At 47.9% G+C, this 15,178-nt stretch overlaps 1 protein-coding gene across 2 annotated transcripts in view; it reads left to right on the top strand.

Moving 5' to 3' along the window:
- The window catches only part of Foxk2 (forkhead box K2), a 61,447-nt gene that overhangs the window by 36,826 nt on the left and 9,443 nt on the right, over window positions 1-15,178 (top strand). For both annotated transcript variants that reach the window (XM_071603179.1, XM_027922200.2), the window contains exons 2-6: window positions 3,143-3,337; window positions 5,745-5,892; window positions 8,292-8,438; window positions 13,997-14,190; window positions 14,817-14,992. In XM_071603179.1, coding sequence (XP_071459280.1) covers window positions 3,143-3,337; window positions 5,745-5,892; window positions 8,292-8,438; window positions 13,997-14,190; window positions 14,817-14,992 — 860 coding nt within the window. The remainder of the gene's footprint in view (window positions 1-3,142; window positions 3,338-5,744; window positions 5,893-8,291; window positions 8,439-13,996; window positions 14,191-14,816; window positions 14,993-15,178) is intronic.

The raw sequence follows: 15,178 nt of genomic DNA on the forward strand, positions 1-15,178 counted from the left end.
GATAGGGTCTCACTAAGTTTCCAGGGTTGTCTTTGAACTTGTGATCCCCCTGGCTCAGCCTCCCTAGTCTCGGAGATCACGGTGTGGCCATCAAACCTGGCTGCTCTGGGATCGTGGTTTGCATTGGCTCCAGTGGCTCATGATGTTGAACATCCTTTTCTGTTTATTTCCACTTTTATGTTAGCTTAGCTTATGTGTCTGGTGAAGTCTTTTGCTTCTGTTGTAGCTGGGGTTTTGTTTTCTTTTGTCAACTTCAGAGAGCTTTTTATATCATCCGGACAAGAGTCCTTGTTGAACTATGATTTGGGAGCATCTTCTGGAAGGCAGGAGGGAGCATGTTCTTCTGTTTTAACAGGGGCTTTGGCAGAGCAGCTGCGTGTAATTGCACCCTAGATGGTGGGTGTGTTTTATAGTGGGAGCAGACAGCGTTAGTTGGTGGGTCGCGCTGGCTTCTGCTCTGTGGCCTGAGCATATGAGGGTGCTATTCATGGCTGAGGGAGCCCTGTTTCAGTCCCAGTGTTGGTGTAGGTGGAGGCTTTGGGACGGTGGAGGAGATGTGGAGGCTGGAAAGGGGGCTTGGAGGCATTTGGTTGTGTGTGGATGGAGCTCAAGATCTGAGGCCTTGGATGAGCTCCCCAGAAGTGAGCACAGAGAATGTGGAATCCAGTGTAAGCCTGGGCATTGGACTTGGGGGCCTATGAAGAAGGAAGGTCCAGTAAGAAGTGAGAAGCCCTTAGAAGGCAGGAATCTGACAGTGTGGTGTCCTGGAGCCCAAGAAGGGGCTGCTGCTTCGTCAGGTTCTGCTCTGTCCTGGTGCACCTCCCAAGGGAAAGAAAGGGAAAAGACCCCTTGGTCAGTTGAGAGGAGGGAGGGTCACCCAGTCTCTTAGGCTTCCACAGCAGAATACCAAATTGTGTAATTTTTAAGGAACAGAAATGGATTTGGCTGATTCTGCAGGGGGAGAGTACAGGAGTGTGTGCTGGCATTGGGTGAGCACCTTTCTGTTGTCATGACCTAGCAGTAGGGACTCTTGAGTACAACAGAGACAAGACAGAAATCTGGCCAGACCCCTCCTTCCCGTGGTGACAGCATTAAGTCGTCTGAAGGGCAGAGCTCATGTCCTGGTCACCTTTTAGCAGTGCTCCATGGAAGTTATGCCTCACCATGAGCCTGGAGGGCACCTTTGAATCCTGGTGGGAGAAAAGCGAGTACTGCCCTTCTTAATCCAAGCAGAGATGTCACCTTGAAGATGTCATTGGGAGTAGAAGGGACCTGTGACCTCTGGTGCTGGACCTTTCTGGTCAGTCACCCAGTAGGACGAGTGGTAGGCAAAGCTGGGCTCCACACTGGGGTGGATACTCAGAAGCTGAGCCAAGCTCCACATTTGTAGACGTACAGTAGGGTGCTGTGTAACTGGCTCAGAGCTGAGACTCAAGGGCTGTGAGAGTCTGTAGGACTGTTTTGAATCTTATTCTTGGGAGGGATCTGGCTTGCACCACTTGTCACAGGTAGGAAACTGAATTGGAGTGGAGCAGAGGGCTCAGTTGCAAGCCTGTCCCGCAATTCAAGGTCTCTAGCTCTTGTTTATTCAGTAAAGAAATAATAGGATTTTTTTTCTTTCTTTTTGGTGGTACCAGGGGATACAACACCTAGGGCATGGCAAATGCTAGGTAAGCACTTTACCGCTCTCAGCCCTTTATACATTTTTGTTCTGTGGTAGGGTCTTGCTAAGTTTCCCAGGCTGGCCCTGAACTTGCATTCCCTTCCCTCAGCCTCCTGAGCATCCGGGATTACAGGTGTGGCTACCACAGCTGGTTGGTTTGTCTTTCTTTGGCTGGGCTGGGGGCATGGGGGGATGTCTGTAAATTGGGGGTTGAACCCTGGAACGTGTAACCACTGAGCAACATCCCCAGCCCTTTTTTTTTTTTTTTGTATGTGTATTTTTATTTGAGACAGGGTCTCACTAAGTTGCTTAAGGTCTTGCTAAATTGCTGAGGCTAGCCTTGAACTTGCCTAAGCCTTGTGAGCCACGGGATTATAGGCATGTACTATACCATGCTTGGCTGGTTTTTCTTTCTTAAATAAAATCATCACACAATTAATGATGACTTAGTGACCCAGATATACTTGTATGTACTTGTATGCTTATTTTAGTTTTTTTGTTATATCCACTGGTTAATTAATTTGTTTATTTGTTCATTTATTCTTTCATTCATTTATTTATTTTTTGCTGTTTTGTTATTGTTACTTACAGTGCTGGGATAGAACCCAGGGCCTTATTCATGCTAGGTAAATGTTCTACCATTGAGTTGTTTCCTCAGATCCAAGTTTTTATTTTAAATCTGCTATAAGATCTAAAACATATTTGCATACTTTTTTTTTTTAAAGAGAGAGAGAGAATTTTTTAATATTTATTTTTTAGTTTTCGGGGGGCATAACATCTTTATTTATATGTGGTGCTGATGATTGAACCCAGTGCAGCGCACATGACAGGTGAGCGCACTACCGCTTGAGCCACATCCCCAGCCCTTGCATACTCTTTTTAAAAATATTTTTAGTTGTAGATGGACCCAATACCTTTATTTTATTTATTTATTTTTATGTGGCCCTGGAGGATTGAATCCAGTCCCTCAAATGTGTTAGGCAAGTCCTCTACCCCTGAGCTGTAACCCAGCCCTGCACACTTTTTTTTTTTTTTTTTTTTTTTTTTGGTACTAGGGATTGAACCCAGGGGCACTCAACCACCAAGCCACATCTCCAGCGCTTTTTTATATTCTATTTAGAGACAGGGTCTCGCTGAGTTGCTTAATGCCTCAGTAAATTGCTGAGGCTGGCTTTGAACTCTCAATCCTCTTGCCTCAGCCTCCCAAGCAGCTGGGATTACAAGCATGCACCACCACATCTGGCTGCACACTTATTTTTAAAGAGCAGTGCATACTAAGTTTTTCAGGCCTACACTTTTAATTGTCCCATTTGGCTGATACCACTGGTGTCTCAAGAAATACCTCACTTGCTTAAGAGATGCGTAAACATGGTGAGCTTCAAAGTGGGGAGGTGTGTGTCCTTGCCTGCAGTGTTTTTGGGATGCTCATGGACTCTGGTGGGAGCAGACAGGCACTGACCATTGACCTTTCTTTTCCAGGTGCACATTCAGGTTTCCGAGCACAAACATCAAGATAACGTTCACAGCCCTGTCCAGCGAAAAAAGGGAGAAGCAGGAGGCTCCCGAGTCCCCGGTGAAGCCTGTGCAGCCACATATCTCGCCCCTGACCATCAACATTCCAGACACCATGGCCCACCTCATCAGCCCCCTCCCTTCCCCCACGGGCACCATCAGGTAGGGCAGGGACTGGTGGGTGGGTGCTTGTGGGTCCCAGCATGACATCTCCCTTCCCTGCAGGTGACTTAAGCAGAGAAGGATATTCTGAGGGTTTTTAAAATAGTTGAGTTTTAGGACAGTGCTTTCAGTTTCTGCATTATAAAAATGCAATTCCCACATGTCCCTTATTTTTACTTATGGATTCTTTTTTTTTTTAATTTTTTAGTTGTTGATAGAACTTTTTTAATTTTTAGTTGGATTTGTGGTATTGGTGTAAAGTTCAGGGTTTAATCTGAATGTTTAGTTTCCTAGTTTGTTACGGTTTCATATATTCTGAAAGCTTGTACTTTGGTTTTGGCCATGTTGAGGTAACCAGGTGTGTTCATTGTGAAGTTCTGAGAGACTGGGCCCCCTCAGCTGCAGAGGATAGCGCTCTTAAGCACGGCCATGCTGGCTTTCACAGGCAGAACCTGTGACTAGTGCAATGCTGTTAGCTTCATGCAGAGCGTGCAGAGGGGACTGACTGAGGACTGTCTTTGTGCTGCTCTTGGAGCATGTTAGGTTGTAGCGCATCGTGTGCGTGAGACTGGGCCAGGCAGCTCAGGAGGCTGAGGCAGGAGGATCAAAGTCCAAGGCCAGCTTCAGCAGCTTAGAGAGACCCTGTCTCAAAATAAAATTAAAAGCACCTCTAGGTTCAGTCCCCAGGAGGGGAAGGAAAGAAGGGAACAGAAAAGGCGATCTACAGAATGGGAGAAATACATGCAAATTATATCTGATAAGAGGTTAATAGCCATAATAATATAAAGAACCCTGTTGAAAAGTTGACCAAAGGATTTCTCAAGAAGACACACTGATGTCAGTGAGTGCACTGGAAGACAGTCAGTACCACTCATCAGCAGATGTGCAAGTCACAGCTGCGGCCAGACCCTTATGCCCAGGCCACTGTCCAGGGGCAGCACTGTGGCCTGAAGGCACTGCCTTCTCTTTCCACCTTGTGGGACCTGTTCATGACCAAATGAACTAATTGGAACCGTGTGGCAGGTAGGCCGAAGCCCCCGAGCCTGCTGCTGAGCACTGTGGTGGGAACAGTGGTTCTGAAGGCCGCAGGCCGCAGGTTATGGCAAGCTGGACGGCAGCCTTGGATCTGAAGTCAGTCCTGATTCGGCTCTCTCAGTCCCTCCCATCGTCATTGTGTCCCTTGCTTGTCCTGGCACATCCTGCACATTTGCGCTTCCTCAGCTAAGCCCTTGGTGGCTCTTCAGCTCCTGCACCTGCACTCCTAAAGGGGCCTGGTCTTGACACTGTAGTGTACGTACCAGGGGAACAGGCTTCCTCTTCCTGCTCCCTTGTCAGACTTCCTGACAGGGTAGTCCTGACATTCAGTAAAGAATGTTTAATGGGTAGGCACATGTGCTGGGCACCCACAGAACTTTGAGGTGCCACCAAAGTGTGGCAACAAGACCCTCCCTGTTCCTTCTCCCTTTTTTCTGCCTTTTCTGGATCTTCTTTTCCAGTGTTTCTCAAAGTGAGTGTTAGGTTTCTTGGTTAATTTTTTCCCAGAAATCTAAATGGTTGCAATGTTTGTCTTTTTCCCCAAACACCTCTGTAACTGAAGGGTTTTGGGGAGAGCCATCTTGGCATCATGCCATTTCAGCAGCTCATTCTTTTCACATAATGTAAGTGGTAACTGCAGAATGAGCATGGCCCAAAGGCACTGCTGCTTCTCGACTGTCCCAGCGCACACAGCCTGTGGTCAGCATGGAGCCCAGGCTTGGGTCCCACCACCCACCTTGTGGGGAAAGTGCCATGTGCTTTTGCTGGTCAGCCCATATTCTGGACTAGCTGGGCTGTGGCCCTGCCCTTAACAGTGTTATCTGTTGTGCCCTACTTTAATTCACCATGTACTCTGTGTCCCTAGACCCACCATGTGTCATTTGGGTTCTTGGTAAGTTCTAGAAGAGCCTCAGTTTCTTCACTGGTGAAGACTGGGCCACTGCCCCCAGAGAATTTGTCTTAGAGCTTCACAGGATGACAACACAGAATATCCATGTTGCTTCTTGAGTGATCCAAGTTGCACAAAGAATTGTTGATTCTGATACAGAGGTTTCTCTCAATTCTCAAAAGTTTTTGTGTTTTTCTTTCCCTGACCTCAGAGCCAGCTATTTATTTATTTGTTTGTTTGTTTATTTATTTATTTATTTATTGGGTACTGGGGATTCAAATCAAGGGCACTCAACCACTGAGCCACATCCCCAGACCTATTTTGTATTTTATTCACAGACAGGGTCTCACTGAGTTGCTTAGTGCTAGCCTCCCAAGCCACTGGGATTGTAGGCGTGCACCACTGTGCCCAGCTTAGAGCCACTTATTGAAGCATAGCATATGTACTCTTTCGTAGGCTAAAGGAATCTTTTCTCTTCCACAGTGCTGCAAACTCCTGCCCATCTAGTCCCCGGGGAGCTGGGTCTTCAGGGTACAAAATGGGCCGTGTGATACCATCTGACCTCAACTTAATGGCTGACAACTCACAGCCAGAAAATGAAAAGGAAGCCTCAGGTGGAGACAGTCCAAAGGTAAGTGTCTTGTAGCCCTTCTTGCAGCTGGGCCGGGGGGTGGGGTGGGTGGGGGGGCATTGTGTACCACTGTCCTGAGCGTGGCTCGTGGTGCAGTGATGCGGGCTGATTCTGTGAGCGATTCTCAGTGTTGGCTGAGGCTCTGTCATTGGCATCTGAGGTCCTGGTGCTCACAGCTCATAGCGCAGTGCTTTAAGAGGCGGGTGGCATTCTAGCTGAGGCAGGCTCACAGACAGCCTGGGAGGGTGCATCTGTCCCTATGTGGACAACGCAGTTGATGACCACACTGTGACCCTGCGTGTTTTTATCCTTCAAAGATTTGTCTAAAGGAAAGAGACAGAAGTTGGTATAAAACAGAAAATTGAAACCACAATGAATGCCCTAGGGGAACAGTGACTAAGATCTGGTGGCCCAGTCAGAGGCATGTGAAATATTTATCAATGGGGACGTGCTTTTGATGTAGAGCTAGGTGAAGAATACAGTACAGACTGCATGGTGATGCTTCACGTACGCATCTGTACCATGTGCTGTGTTTGTGTGGAGGGACGTGGCACAGCCCTGGGCGTGAGTGAACCACAGCTGTGTACAAAGTGCACACAACAGCCTTCTCTGGTTCGGAACTCTGCCAGCCACAGCAGAAGTGGGGTGCCAAGGAAGCCAGCTGAGTCCAGGCTTTTCCACCTCACGTGGCTATACTGGTGCTCACCCTACAAAATCTGTTTAGCCAACGTGTGTGTTGTGAACAGCATTTTCAATAAAAATGTTGACAAATGTGTCTAAGAAGCTGTCAAGGAAACACGGCAGCATAAGCAGTGACAGGTTTTGCCTTGTGTCCACACCCAGTGCTGCGAGGACTCCAACTGAGCCACTTCTCAGCTAAGGGTCCTCACTGCACCTGGCCCTCTCCAGTGTGCTCCCGTAGGAGGTCAGGCAGAGCCTGGCGAGGCCTGAGTGCTCAGGCGATGTTAGCCAGCACAAGTAAGACATGGGGGCTTTTGGATGCTGGGGTTTTGGGTGGTTTTTCTGTTTGGAGAAGGGCAGCAAGAACCCTGGTGCCCACTACCAGCTCCAGGATGCAGCCTGCCCCTTCTGAGACACCAAGTCCTGGTTTAGGTTTATCCTGAAACAGTGTCAGCTATAAACTTGGTATGAGTACTGTCATCTTGAATGTATTCTTTTGCAAACTGTTTTTTTTTTTTTAATATATATATATATATATTTTTTTAAATATTTATTTTTTGGTGTAGATGGACACAACACATGCCTTTATTTTTATGTGGTGCTGAGGATCGAACCTGGGTCCCACCCATGCTAGGCGAGCGCTCTACTGCTGAGCCACAATCCCAGCCCATATCTATCTATCTATCTATCTATCTATATATATATATTTAGTTATAGATGGACACAATATCTTTATTTTATTTATTTATTTTTATGTGGTGCTGAGAATCGACCCCAGTGCCTCATGCATGCAAGGCAAGAGCTCTACCACTGAGCCACAACCCCAGCCCCTACAAACTGGTTTTTTATTTGCCTGCTTTGCTGTTCACTGTGCTGGTGTGTACGTTTTCCAGAAGTTCAGACAAAGCCTGGGAACTTTCCCTTCAACTTGTGCTGTTGCAAGTGGATATGATTTTGGCACTGGGCATTGAACTCAGGCACACAACCACTGAGCCACATCCTCAGCCCTGTGTTGTATTTTATTTAGAGACAGGGTCTCACTGAGTTGTTTTAGCGCCTCGCTTTTTGCTGAGGCTGGCTTTGAATTTGTGATCCTCCTGTTTCAGCCTCCCTGAGCTGCTGGGATTGCAGGTGTGTGCCACCGCGCCTGGCCGCAAGTGGAATTTTGAGTTGTCACAGTGATAAGGGCCACCAGGGCCCTGAGAGACCCAGGACCATGGATGCAGTATCTGCCTGAGCTGCCTCAGACCTGGAGTTGGAAACCTGCCTCTGGGTCCTTCATACTCACGTCCTGTGCAACTGGCTGACGTGTGCTGGGCAGTTCTTCCCTGAGAGCTTGGCACTTCCTGTTGGGATGGGCGCCTGGGGCTCCCCTTAGATCTGCTCCTCCCACTCCCACTGGCTTGCTCTTTGCCACAGGGCGAAGGTTCAGGTCACATTTCACTGAGCTTGATCAGCTTTGCCGTGTTTTACTGGTTTTTCTTTGTTTTTGCCACTTGGAAAGAGAGAGTGTGTGTCTGTGAGAGAGAGATTTTAATCTTTTCATACCACTCTGTACTTTTGTATTTCTTTCCTACATGTTTTTCAAATTTTATTACTTTTTAATATCAAAAACTGAAAATTGTCAAAGGAACACTTACAAAAGAGAATCCTGAATTTTAGTTTTAAAAAAGTTATGCTTATTTTAATACTCTTTTTTTTTTTTTTTTTTAATACAGGATGATTCAAAGCCACCTTACTCCTATGCACAATTAATTGTACAGGCGATTACAATGGCTCCTGATAAACAACTCACCCTAAATGGAATTTATACACACATCACTAAGAATTATCCATACTACAGGACTGCGGACAAGGGCTGGCAGGTAAATCACTTCAGCCTGTCAGTGAGGTGTCTGTGCCACGTCTGCAGGTGCTGGTTGATGGGGGGTGGGAGTTAGCTGGTGCCCAGGCTGGTGCAGGTGCAGGTCTAGAGTGCAGGGCTGAAGCAACAGCGGTCCTGGGAAGTCAGGCCTTCGGCTATTACTGGCTTGGAAACTCCTGTGTCTCGATGGGATGCCTGAGGCCTGTTTCCTTTGGGTCTGTGCGGTTCACCTTGGATATCTGAAACTGGGCTTGGAAATCTTCCCATTCTTTGCTTTGGCAGTCTTCTGCTTTCCTCCCTACTTGTGCTGAAATACAGCAACTGTAAAGTGCTCAAACTGTTTAACCTGACAGTCTTTTCTTCTAAACATGTCTCTAGTCGGCTGCTACATAGAACAGATGAAAGTAGCTGAGCACAGCGGCCACATCTGTGATGCCAGTGACTTGGGAGGCTGAAGCAGGACAGTTGTAAGTTCAAGTTCAGCCTCAGCAACTTAGTGAGACCTTGTTTCAAAAATTAGAAAGGAATGGAGTTGTGTCTCAGTGGTCGAGCACTCCTGGTTTCAATCCCCTATGCTGAAAAAAATAAAATAAAAAAGAGAAGAAATGTATGCTTGTGATTTTTAAATTCATCAAATAACCAGGAATGGCTATAGAATTCCTTTGAGGCTTTGGCTTGCTGAGTGAATGTCTGTTAACAAGAGTGCTGTTGAACCCTAATCCCAGTTTAGTGAGTGGGTAGGGGAGAGGGTGCCTGCTGTCAGTTGAAAGATGGAGGTATGTAAACATGTCATAATTTAAAAGATAATAATCTACAAACCATATCCTGGATGTTTCCTTCTTCAGAGGGCTCAGGGTCTTTGGTCATGGGTGGTACCTAGTGAGTCTCCCTGTTCATGCAAGACAGGGTTTCTCAATGGACAGGAAACATTGGATTTGGAGAATAGTTCCATGTGGGTCTCTTAACATTGCATAATAAATTCCAGCCATGTTTGTCGTATTTTAATCTATGAGGAAATTTGTATTTAAAACAAAACATAATAAAAAGAACAAAATAATTTAGATGCATGTTCTGGTGACCATGGCTTTGTCAAGGAGGGAGACTCCCCGTGGAATGCAGCTCACTCACAGTGCTGGGCATTTGAAGTGCCCTTAGGGCTACATGCAGATTTTTTTTTTTTTAAACATTTATTTTTTTAGAAGTAGTTGAACATAATACCTTTACTTTGTTTATTTTTATTTGGTGCTGAGGATCAAACCCAGCGTTCTGACTGCTGATCCATAACCCCAGCCCCAGGTGTTGTTTTTTTTTTCAATAGTTATAGCTGGACACAATACCATTATTTTATTTATTTATTTGTATGTGGTACTGAGGATTGAACCCAGGTTCTCGCATGTGGTAGGCGAACACTCTACCGCTGAGCCACAACCCCTGCCCAGGGTTACATGCAAATTTTACATGCAAAATGCTGATGATTTGAAATACTGGTTCTTGGGGCTTTGTGGAAACGAATATTTCTGAAAAGCTTGAGGAGACTTTCATGTGTCTGGTTCTGTTTCTGTGTGTTTTCCTAACATGCATGGATTTGCGAACTCCTGAGCATTGTAAGTTTTTCTTGTTAATGGGGGAAGGGTGGCACCACATGCGAGTCAGGAGGGGCCTTTTGGGGAGCAGTCTCTTGGGGACAGCAGCCTGGACCACAGGCATCTCAGCATGACCTGGATGTGCACACCCCTCTGCTGAACTGCTGTTAGCATAGGTTTTTATGGAGATTTTGTTTGTTTGTTTTTCTGCCTAGACCACAGTCTGAGAGGGTGGCTGTGTCTCTCACCTGAGTGAGGCTGTGCTGGCCGTGTCCTGCCTCCTGTCTCAGGCTGATGACTGAGAGAGGGACTGCCTGCTGCAGACCCCTGAGTTTTGGGAGTCTGACCTTGTGTGCTGTTTGTCCTGAGATCGCGGACAGTCGAACTCACTGTCTCGTAGGTGTCAGACCTTGTTCTCACTTCTTCCCTCCTGGCTTAAATCAGAAAGCCTTCCTGTTTTTCCAGCTTTGTTTTCCTTGTCTTTCTGAGAAGGATTTTCACTAAGTTTCCCAGGCTGGCTTCTGACTTGCCATTCTCCTGCTCCAGTCTGCTGAATGGCCAGGGTTACAGTTGTGTGATACTGTGCCCTTTTGAGAAAAAAAATAAAAACTGTTAGCATTAAAGTCCATTTTAAAAATGCACATTTCCTCCTTGTATCCTGCTTTCTGTGGTGGGAACAGGGGCCACCGTGGGGTGCTTCTCTGAGCTTTAGTCCAGGTAGCTATGCCTGGCACCTGTCCCTAAGAGGATGTGTTTGGATGCTCCCCATGTCCATCTCAAGCCCTCAGTGGGGTCCATGACTGCCTCTTAGACTTAGTTTTAGGATTTCATGGGTCTGCCCTTGGTTAATCTGCAGAGGAAGTTCCTGGGTAAAGTGAGATGGTCTAAGTAGCTCCATCTGGAAAGGTGGTATATTTATCATGGTCTTTCTGTGAAAATGACGTCTTACAATTTTATCAATATAAAAAGTTTGAAGAGAAGCTGGGTCAGTGGCGCACACCTGTAATCCCAACGGCTTGGGAGGCTGAGACAGGAGGATCAGGAGTTCAAAGCCAGCCTCAGCAATTTAGTGAGGCCCTAAGCAACTCAGTGAGACCCTGTCTCTAAATAAACTACAAAATAGGGCTGGGGATGTGGCACAGTGGTCAAGTGCCCCCGGAGTTCAATCCCTGGACCAAAAAATAAAAAGGTTTGAAGAGACTGGAGTCTCACCTTCTGAAGAGCTCAGAACTAGTGGGGTAGGGGGTGTGCTGTGTGCTCACCTCAGCCCTGATCTGGAAACATTCCCACACCACAGCAGGTCTCTGAACACTGTATACGCCTTCACAGGTGCACGTTGCCGAGTGCCCCGTGCTGCATGGGACTTGAACCGGCAGACCAAGCTGTTCTGGTCAGGAAGGCTGGACATACCCATGGAGGGTAGCACAGTGTGGACCACCCGCTGAGGACTGGGAGCTGGAGTTTGGGAGTGGGTCTTTGCTAGCAGCCCCATCAGGAACGGCTCTGGACAAGAAGAACTTTTTCAGTGTTACAGGTCTTCTCTTCATATTCAGCGTTTAAAAATAACAAGCCACTTTTTCTCAGAAAACTGATTTCTAGATCATTAGAGTTGAGCATTTGGGCTTCAACACAGAGCAGTGGAAAGGAAGAACTCTCATCCTGGGTTGAACCAAGTGGCACAGGCCTTGAGTTACCCTGGGAGTGGGCACTCTTCTGTTTGTGTCTACCTTCAGTGTCTATCGTGTCCTCCTGTTTACTTCCTCCTATTTTCCAGAGCCTCCGCGGCTGGGAAATCACAGGTGACCCTTTATAAACTGGCATCTTTTGCCTATGGATTGTCACTAAGGGGGCAATTAGAGAGGAGGCTAGGACCTCTTATGGTGGTGTTGGTTTGGTTCTGTTAAAGTGGTCAGAAGAGAAGTCACAGCTCCTGACCCCAGGAGCTTGCTGTGCCCCCACAAGTGCTGTTGGTGGTAGCAGAGCTGCCTTGCCTCTGCCATGTCCTGTCCCTGCTCCCCTGCGTAAAGAACCTGACCCTGAAGCCACATTCCCGCTGTGCTTCCGTGTTCCTCCCGGGTCACTGCCTGGGCGGTGGGTGAGGGAGCTGTGAACCTGCAAGGCACTTGTAAGGCTTCTCCTTTGCACAGGTCTCATCCAGAATGCTTGGGGCCAGGGAGTTTCATATTTTAGGCTTTTTCAGTTTGGGGACATGTGAATACACACCGCAAGATCTCCTGGGGGAAGGAGATCACAGTTCATCCTATCCCTACACACCTGCACACAGCCCCAAAGCGAAGCTGTGTAGTACTTGGGGAGCTCCTGTTTGGCCACGGCGCAGCCCCTGGCCCAGAGTGGGGTCTTGCTCGTGGGGTGTCATGCTGATGCTCAACAGTCTCACGTTCTGGAGCATTTTGGGTTCTGGATTTTTGTACTGGGGTGCCTGAGCCTGGGCTAGCTGTGGCTTTTGCTGGTGTTGCTTCTCTTGGTCCACAGTCTTGGAATGTCTGTCTCCTGCTGGTGTAAGAGGGCTGACGTGGTGGGCAGACGTTGGCTTCTCTGTCTTTGGATGTTGAGAACAGATGTTTGACTTTCAGAGGAGTTGAGAGGAAGATTGGTTATCAGCTATACCTGGTGACAAACACCATGGCAAGTTTTCTTTGGTTGTTAAAATGTACTAAGTTAGCGGGGCACCATGGCCCACGCCTGTGATCCCAGCAGTTCCAGAGTGTGAGGCAGGTGGATCGTGAGTTCAAAGCCAGCCTCAGCAACTCAGCAAGTCCCTGTCTCAAAAAATAAAAAGGGCTGGGGATGTGGCTCAGTGGTTGAGTGCCCCTAGGTTCAGTCCCTTCTACCCTGTCCCCCAAATAAATGTACAGATTCTCAACAAATACGTGTATTTATACACAATCACACCAAACACAGCCAACCTTGCCCCTTTGTGCTTCCCATGAGAAAACTCAGATCCACAGGGGCCAGAGGCCTTAATTCCATCCTGTGACCAGTTAGAATTTTGAATGGTCCCTGAGATTGTTTGTGCAGTAATATTTGATATGTGTCTGCTTTCCTAGCTGTCTTTGACAAATCAGAATTTCAGGCCATGGGTAGCAGTTCTAACTGTAAGATTAATTGGGGGGATTTAGGAATGATCTTTGAATAGCCCCCAATTTTATTTTGAGTTATTACCACCTTGAAAATTTGTAGAAGTTTAAAAGTGTAAATGCATGGAATGTTTATTGATCAGTGACTTTGGTCCCGTTTGGCTTCTGGTGTTCCTGGGCCAGGCCACAGTGGGGAGCTTCCCTTGGAGTCTCCTGTGGTAGGCCTAGAGCTGGGACCTTCTGAAGTAGAAGGATGGACTCAGGTTGAGGGGGGGTTTTCCTGTGCGTCTGTGTCATGACTGTGCTTGTGGACATACTTCACAAACAACGCAAGTGTCTGTTACTAGAAAAGTGGCAGTAGTGATGGTGGCAAGCTTTTGCCAGTTTGTTGAATACTCTAGCAGATCAGTGCACTTCAGATGGCATGGCCGATTCTGTAAGCTAACTCTGGCAACATGGTATTGTGAAGGGATGACTCAGGTCTGTGTCTCTGAACAGGGAAAACTATCAGTGAGGTCTTGGCTCTGCCTGGGAGAGGCTGGGTGGCGGCAGCAGTGGGCCTCGGTTTCCTACCCTGGGAGTTGGAGGTGGGGAATGGCATCTCTCTGTGCTGCAGGCCTCACCCTGACCCAGTGCCTGCCTGCATGGAGCTCAGGAGCTTCATGAGCTGTGCCCCCCACTCCGTCTGAGAGGTCGAACCCAGGGCCAAGTCTGCGCTGAGCCGCGCTTACAGGGAGGGCTGCTCCCCCAGCACAGGACTCTTGCTCTGCAGGAGCTGCTCCCCCAGGTTTCTGCTTTGCAGGGCCAAAAACTAGGGCACATTTTTGTTTCTCAGCAAAGAATTATATGAATTCTACGTATTTTTTTATGTTTCATAGAATTCAATTCGCCACAATCTCTCTCTGAACCGTTATTTCATCAAAGTCCCGCGTTCCCAGGAAGAACCAGGCAAAGGCTCCTTCTGGAGGATAGACCCAGCCTCTGAGAGCAAACTGATAGAGCAGGCTTTTAGGAAAAGACGGCCTAGGGGCGTGCCTTGCTTTAGAACCCCTCTGGGACCGCTCTCGTCTAGGTAAGGAAAAGGGACCTCAGACCTCACCTGTGGTCCTAAACTCCTTCAGTGGACTGGGAACGTCCTCTTCTGAACACGAAGGGACTGCCAGGTGCATTTTGATTAAATGCTGGGATGGGGATTTGGAAAAGTGTTGGATGCTCTGCCCTGCCGTTCCTCAGGCTCCTGCACCTCGGCAACGAGGCAGCGGGCTTGCGAGGCCTTGCTTTCCTTTGGCATGTGGACAGTTCTCTAAAACTACCCTTTAGCTGCTTAAACTCAAGATTGTTTATTGGCCTGATTTTAAACCACCCATTTTTAGCTTCATTAATAATCTTGTTTTTAAGCCCCCCCCCCCCCAAGAAAAACACACATGAAGTGTAAGTCTTGAAGCTCCCAGCTTGCCCACTGTCTGACTGCACAGGAGCTGCTTCAGAGCAGCAGCCCCAGGCCCAGGGTGGTGCTGCCCCAGATGCCCCAGCCTCCCTGAGCACCCAGCTCAGCTCACCAGGTCAGACTCATGGAACTGCAGTTAGTGGGCAGAAGACAAGGGACACTGTTTTGCAAAGTGAACTCATTGAGACAACAGTCCCTGTCCATGAGGGAGGGATCACTGTAAAGGATGTTATCTTGTTTTGGTGACTCAGGAGTGCCCCAGCCTCTCCCAACCATGCGGGAGTGCTATCTGCTCACTCCAGTGGTGCCCAGACCCCTGAGAGCCTGTCACGTGAAGGTTCGCCAGCCCCCCTGGAGCCTGAGCCCAGCACCTCACAGCCCAAACTCGCCGTCATCCAGGAGGCCCGGTTTGCCCAGAGCGCACCAGGTGAGTGCACTGGGGGGAGGGTAGTCAAATGCCCAGGCCAGCAGAGAGGATGCTGCCAAACTCACCGTAGAGGCCACTCTGCCTTGTGCTTTCTGCTAGGTACCTGAGTGTTAGGTTGTAGGCTTTGAAAATTCTAATAACAGTGGGAGTGTTTAAGAAAGCCAGCAGAGGTTCTTTAAATTGTAC

Source organism: Marmota flaviventris, chromosome 17 (genome assembly GCF_047511675.1).
Source record: "Marmota flaviventris isolate mMarFla1 chromosome 17, mMarFla1.hap1, whole genome shotgun sequence".
Lineage (NCBI taxonomy): Eukaryota > Metazoa > Chordata > Mammalia > Rodentia > Sciuridae > Marmota > Marmota flaviventris.